Raw genomic sequence first — 7,455 nt, forward strand, 5'->3', positions numbered from 1 at the left:
AATATATCTCTGTATTTAGATAAATATAAAGGTGTAATGAGCTCAATATAAATGTGTATATATTTGTGTATTGAGTTCAATATAAAGGTGTATTGAGCTCAATATAACAGTGTATTTAGATCAATATATATGTGTATTGAACTAAATATAACCGTGTATTTAGAACAATTTATCTGTGTATTGAACTCAATATATCCGTGTATTGAGCTCAATATATTCGTGTATTGAGATCAATATAAAGATGTATTGAGCTCAATATAACAATGTCAATATAAAGTTGTATTGATCTGAAGATAAAGTGAGGACAACAATTAAAGATAACGATGAAAACACACAGTATCAAAACATAGTAGTCATATGGAGTTACCCGACCACCGTCGATATGTTTCTCTAGAGCAGCCACCGTCGAAATGTATTTATATCCAGTTATATCCTAGCCGTCGTCGATAAGGTTCTCCGGAAGAACCGAATCTATTCTAGGGTTTACAAGAAATTGGTTGTCTGGGAGATGATAGAGAAAAGAGAAGATCGATACAACCTGGCAAGAGAGAAAAGAGAGTAAGTGGTTCCGTGCGCTTACATTTCTTTTTTATATATATTTTTTTACAGCCTGGCAAAGCACACATGGCAGCCACGGAGGATTCGCTGTATGGTCGGAGGCCCAACATCGGCCTCCCTATCACTGCTCAAAAATTAAATATCAAAAATATAGTAAAATGACTTGAAATTTTTTTTTTCGATATTTTTAAAAATCGGTGTACGACGAAATAATATTTATAAGTAATGATAATGAAACTAATAGTTCATGTATTTTGTTCCGCAAATGTTTTTTTTTAATGGGTAAGTTACTATGTCATAAAAAAAAATTTCGAATAAAAATTCGTAAACTAAAATTTTTATATACCGAAATTAAATATACTTAACCAACCTAGCCATAATTGGCCGCACTTTTTAAATTTTGTATTCAATCTATTTATAACAAATAAAATGTGAGAAACGACCAGATTTATTGATAGTTATTTCTTAATCCAAACTGTTTTACTCGCACATATATATAGTGACACGTGTCTTCTTCCCGTTTCTTCTTACTCAGTCTGTCTCTCTCCCGCCTTTCCATGCATAGTCTGAGACACCCCTTCTTCTTCTGCTACTTAAACGGTGGTAATATCGTATAATTGTTTAGTCATCTAAAACGCAAATCAAAATCAAAATCAAAATCAAGCGATACAAACTGAGATTACAAAGGAAATGATGACAGGAGGAGGCGATTTAAAGACACGAACGCTGCTTAACGATGTCTGCGATTTGGGAAAGTGCCCATTGTTTGATCTCGGTCATCCTCTCCTCAATCGCGTCACGGAAAGTTTCGTCAAAGCCGCCGGAGTACGTCTGTCTTTCTCTCTTTAACTAAATGAAATCTGTTTGAATTAACTTTCTAATTTGCATACAACAGATTGGGCTGGTTCAATCAGTATCGCGCGAGGCTTATTTTGCTGCTATGGAAGGTTTGATCAATGATATGATTCAATCTTATGATGGGTTTATTTGAAAACACTTTAGATTCTGCTAGGGTCTAAAATCATCCATCTTTATTGCTATCGGGTTTCTTTCATTTGAGAATCGTCTTGCTCTCATACTAAAAATCTTAGGACATTTTCGTGTGTTTTGGGTTCAAAAATCAAGTTCTTGATTTTAGGACCGGTGTAAATTCTATAATCAAAGGGCAGCGAAAGGTTTTGATAGAGAATTTGAGGGATGGATAGAAGAACCAAGGGTGCGAAGAGAAAATACTGTTGGTCTATACCAACCCGTCCATAGTAAATAATAATAGACGAGTCCATAGTAAATAATAATAGACGAATGGGATCGATACGAAGTCTTGCCCTAGAATATTCGGTTATAATAAATATTAAAAAATAACAGAATTCGGTTTATAAATTAGAAAAGGAAATCAAAACAAAATAATAATACAACAAAACAGAAATCTGTCCCATGTGCATTATAGAACCGGGTGTCGAGAAAGGTTGCTGGAATTATTCTATGATCGAGACCTTGATTTTAGACTCTAACAAGATTCATATTTTTTTCTTACAATTTTGATACTAAACTGAAGAGTGATTCCAAATGGGTATGTTTCTGTTTGCTTTAGGATTTCATATTTTTTTCTTACAATTTTGATACTAAACTGAAGAGTGATTCCAAATGGGTATGTTTCTGTTTGCTTTAGGATCTCGTAGTGGAGGTGATAACGGCGGTTTACCATCCGAGCTCTCTGGCCCTAAAAAGCAACAGCGTCCATTCCCAGATCTAAGAGGTAATTAAATTAGTAGTTTTGTTTTCTGAAATACAAAACCATTTTGTGGATCTAATTTAAATTAGTAATTAATATGATTTCCTTTTCATTTCTATATTGAAGGAGAAACAAACAACAAATCTGTTGAAGCATTGGTCAGTTCATTTTACAAAACTCTCGTTAAAATACACAAACTTATAGATATGGAACAAGTTTTACTTTAGTGATGATATTGTATGATTAGCTAAAAAAATTCTTTTGATTCATTTCACAGGTGAAGAACACTGGAATTGAGTGTATGCAATGGGGTAATTAAGCTTGTTAATTTTTTCTAACATTTGTTTTTTCAACACAGATAAATTAGTATATTGTATTGTATGTATTTGTGTAGGATTGGCTGCAGGGATGTATTCAGGGCTTACATATGGATTAAAGGAAGCTCGAGGAACACATGACTGGGTAAAACAGTAGATAAATTTATTTACTTTTACTAAAGAGTTGAGATGAATATTAGACTGTTGTTCTTATGCATGGAATGCAGAAGAACAGTGTAGTTGCAGGTGCAGTGACAGGGGCCATGGTAGGGCTTACAATAGAGAATTCATCACATGAGCAAGTTATGCAATGTGCTATTACTGGTGCTGCTATTTCCACTGCTGCTAATCTTCTTCAAGGAATTTTCTAATTACCTTTTATGGGTGTTATGGTTTTATTAAGAATACTCAAATTTTTCATCCAGGTTTTGGGATAATATCTATAAACCAAATATTTAGTCTGTTCTAGGTTTAGGGATCCAGATTCATAACCTACAAGGAATGTGATTTTTCTCTTCTTTTTTACTTGATCTTTTCATATTTGAGATGTATGGGACAAGGCAATCACCTTATGATCTAGAGTCAAGTTATGAAATATTTGTGTTGCTCTAAGGAAACAAAGTGCTCGACATGGTTTGAATCAGCAAGCAATTATGTCTTGATCTAACAAACAAAATCGTCTTCTTTAAGAAACCAATCAAGGGTTTGTCGCGTAATTGACTAGACCCCTTGATTGTCGATATTCCCTCTTATTTGGTCAACAATTAAATCATCCCTAAACATGCACCAAATAAAAATTGCAATCAAGTGGAAAAATTATTTGATGAATTCTCCATTTCCTTGCAATTGTTTGCGCCTCCACTAAACAGCAGCTAATATGAGGTAAGCATAAAATATTAGTCTTTTTAATAAGCTTTTCCAACCTTTAATGTTATCATATAGTTAAGGAACATAATTTGTCAAAGAGTAGCTTCTCATATTCAACTTTTGGTTAATGTTTGAACATCTTTAATTAAGTTTGATTGTCTACTGCACGATGTTTATGCCATATTTAAGCGGTTATATATTATTTTTTCGGGACTAAAAGGTTGTATTCATTTTGTATTATATATATGAATGACAAATTTATTTTATTTTCATTGAAAGTTGCTTACACCTTGATGCTATGTGGAGATTTTATTTTGGACAGAGTCTAGACTCTAGTGATATTTACTCTTTGATTTGAAAGTTTTTCGTGTTAAAAATGTTCTACTTTAGATTTATTTTTGCTAATATATTGGTTGTTATTAGGCCTAATGTTTATTAATGTAGATAATTAATGATAATCATATTATAGTGTCATTTTACTAGCACCAAAGTTGTATAAAACTCAGTTGAAATACAAACTAATTTTACTTGTTTAAAAGATAGAGATAAGCAAAAGTATAATAATCTTTTTTGAATTACTCAAATTTATATATATATATATATATATATATATATATTATTTAAGATTTTTTTTTGTTTGTATAAGCTTTACACTTGTATTGCTAGTGTAAAATTCCTGTGAATTTATTATATATGTAATGAACTCTGTGGAATAATCATTAAAATTTAAATGTTTTAATGACTGAAAGTAAACCTTTATTTGTGTTCCAAACACTGATTCATTTATGTTATAATTATCACGACACTTTTATGGATAATCATTTAAATGAGTTTGTGGGTGATCTTTTTTAGATACAAGGAAGAATATGTTATAGCAAACAATATCTAGTCTTAATTTTGAAGATGATATTCTAACAAACAACAATATCACGGGTTCAAATCCTGTCTCCGCAACATCTTTTTATTAGGTTTGCCATAATTAACTAGTAATTAAATGCCGCTTTTTTGGGGGGCTAAAAACAAAGGTGTAAAACCGCTAAACTATACTGAATCCTTTATCCTATTCAAAAAATGAGTTCATCCTGGGCGGATAGCGGGAATCGAACCCGCGTCTTCTCCTTGGCAAAGAGAAATTTTACCATTCGACCATATATGAGTCCCTTTGTTTGCATAATTAATAATATATATGAAGCAAGTTTAGATTCTCAATTGCATTAAAAAAAAATGACAATGCATATATAATTGAAAAATCTACCAAATCGGGATATATAAAATCGAAGTTGTATTAAATGAATTGGTGCTTACAAATAATTCAGACTAATTCTACGCATATATCATCAAATAACAACTAGAACTAACCTTTAAGCTAAGACAATATATATCAAAAATCCCCAAATTTGAAGCTCTTGAAAGGTACAAAATGACCAATATTCTGCTCTTTATTTGGTTTCCACAAACTCTCATTATATATACTTTAACACTCTAGGAAAGTAATGCAACAAACCAAAAACAAATTAGATGAGAATTAATTAATTAATTTTTATTTTTCTCTTTTTGTTCTTACACTTTCAAGGGAAAATACTTCATTGTAGTTAAAACTTTAGGGAAATGATATCCATCCAATGAATAGTGATTTCAAACCGTGCTCGAAAGAGTGGCCTAGATCGAAAGTTGAATATTTTAAAATCTTAAAAAATTGTGGAACTCGGTGAAGGGAAGCTGAAGAACTGGGAAATTTAATAAAATGACCATAATAATGACCGCATTTGAGAAATGACCCAGACCCGATTATGTTTATAAAAATAACATTTTCGGTATGTACAAAGTCCTTTGCAAAAATAACCTTGCGGTACTGTCGTGTAACGCGAGGGGGCTTCACGTAACGCGAGAGTGCAGTCGCGTAACGCGAGGGGCTTCACGTAACACGAATGAGTATTTTCGTCCAAAAGGGGCATTTTTGTAAACTTTATCGGGTCTGAGTTATTTCCCCAAAAGAGTCATTATCAGGGTCATCTCGTCAAATTTCCCAAAGAACTAAAGCCATTAACAAGATGAGCGTCCTAGGTGCAAAATGACGTCGTTTTGGGTCCATGGTATTTGGCCTTGAACGCGGGCAACTCTCTTGAGTTGGAGCCCGGCTGACTCCTGATCATGCGATTGGAGACCCGAATGTCGATTGTGGTCCGTGGTTGTCGGCTTTTCGTCTACGATTGTTCACTGCGGTAGACAACATTTCGGCAATATTATTATTTTATCTTCTTAAAATCTGCCAAACTTGTTTGAGGAAAAGGTTTTTTTAGGTTTTACCTTGTTTGGTAAAAACTAGGAAAAAACTGGCTTAAAATTTTGAAGACTAATTTACCTTTGACTTTAGAGGATATGGTGTAGGTGAGAGAATGATGGTTTAAAGAGAGAAGATAAAATTATAGGGTAATTTTGGTATTTAAATGATAAAATTATTTGATTTGATGATTGATAAGATGTTTGGATTTTGGGATAAAAACTGGTTTTATTCCAAAAATTCTTTCATCAAATGAGCTCTAATACAAAAGATTAATCTTAATATTTTATCTCAATATATGTTTTATTTATTTGAATAATAAATTCATTTGAATTTTATTCAAAAATGGCTGACGTTTAATAATTAATTTACAATTAAAAAAATACGACATCATTCAAAATTAATTATTAGTCTAGTTCAATTAATTATTCAATATATAATAAAAATAAAAATTAAATCACTTCTAATATATTTAACAAATATATATATATATATATATATATATATATATATATATATATATATATATATATATATATATATATATATATATATATAAAAGTCAATATTGTAAACAAGCCAATCATATTCCCTCGAATATTACTTTGTGATATGAGTTCTACACTATTAAAAATCTTGAATATTACTTTGTGATATGAGTTTTAAACTATTAAAAAATTAATTTACTATGTTTTCCCAAACTATTCTCGGTAAAATCGGTATCACTAAATGGGAGAAAAGAAAAATATTATTTGATTTTTTCAACGTTATTCACTCACATAAATTCTCTCCTTTAATAATTTTTTATTTTATTTAACATGCTATTTTATTTTATAGGGTAGCCTCATGACGTACACTAGAGCTTAGTCTACTCCTTAATTTTTTTCTTCATATATATAATAAAATAAAAAATGCAAGACCCTAATTCCACTCCTTTTCGTATATCATATATATCCCATTTTCTTTACTTAAATTTTAAGTCACTTATTTAATATATTATTAATTTTTTATCATCAAATTATTTTTATTTAAATTTTTTATATTTATTTTTTTAATTCGAAAATAGATAGAATTGTTTTTTTTGTTTTTCTTAGTCTACTAGGAAAAGTCCAGCAAATAGGCCCATTTTGGACCTCACTTAATACACTTATTTGGGAGCAAGATAAAAAGGGGAGAAAATTTCTTTTGCAAAAATAAGAGCAAGAGAAAGAGAGAGAAAAATCAAGAAAGAAAAGAGGGAAAAACATCAAGTTCTAGTAGTCTTAGTGTTTTGATGATCGTCGGAGTTTGCACCGTTGGATCGTTCTAATTTTTGGACAGCAACTTCACAACTTCTGGGCCAACATTCTGGACGGTGGAGATCGGATTCTGAGGTCTAGCGGGAGGGGTTTCGTTGCTGAAACAATAGTAGTTATTTCGGTGATATTCTTCCTTTCTTGTTCTTTGATTGTTTCCATATCTTTGATGTGCATGTTTCAAAGGGTATTATGAATTTTTATGCCTCTAGCATTGTCAAGAGAAGACTTTTGTATTGCTCTCTTGCTGGTGATAGTGGATTTTAAGTGTCACTAGGTGTCCCGTGGTTTTTACCCATTGAGGGGTTTTCCACGCTAAAATTTTGTGTTGTTTGTGTGTGTACTTGCTTGGTGTGTTACTCACTATTTTAGGGCTGTGTTGATTGCATTTTTTATACCTATTTG

At 31.5% G+C, this 7,455-nt stretch overlaps 1 protein-coding gene across 1 annotated transcript; it reads left to right on the top strand.

Annotated features, from left to right (window-relative positions):
• Window positions 1-1,251: 1,251 nt before the first annotated feature.
• On the top strand, window positions 1,252-3,002 carry LOC124944027 (outer envelope pore protein 16-2, chloroplastic-like). Its single transcript, XM_047484485.1, has 7 exons — window positions 1,252-1,383; window positions 1,454-1,505; window positions 2,228-2,314; window positions 2,417-2,448; window positions 2,568-2,601; window positions 2,685-2,752; window positions 2,835-3,002. The coding sequence occupies exons 1-7, from the start codon at window positions 1,252-1,254 to the stop codon at window positions 2,976-2,978; spliced, it is 549 nt and encodes a 182-aa protein (XP_047340441.1). The 3' UTR covers window positions 2,979-3,002.
• Window positions 3,003-7,455: the final 4,453 nt, after the last annotated feature.

The sequence above is a fragment of the Impatiens glandulifera genome, chromosome 6 (genome assembly GCF_907164915.1).
Source record: "Impatiens glandulifera chromosome 6, dImpGla2.1, whole genome shotgun sequence".
NCBI classification, from domain to species: Eukaryota; Viridiplantae; Streptophyta; class Magnoliopsida; order Ericales; family Balsaminaceae; genus Impatiens; species Impatiens glandulifera.

Coding starts and splice junctions, on each gene's coding strand:
- LOC124944027 (XM_047484485.1), top strand. CDS start 1,252: ATGACAGGAGGAGGCGATTTAAAGACACGAACGCTGCTTAACGATGTC. Junction 2,449..2,567: donor ACAAATCTGTTGAAGCATTG/GTCAGTTCATTT, acceptor TTCATTTCACAG/GTGAAGAACACTGGAATTGA. Junction 2,753..2,834: donor CTCGAGGAACACATGACTGG/GTAAAACAGTAG, acceptor CATGGAATGCAG/AAGAACAGTGTAGTTGCAGG.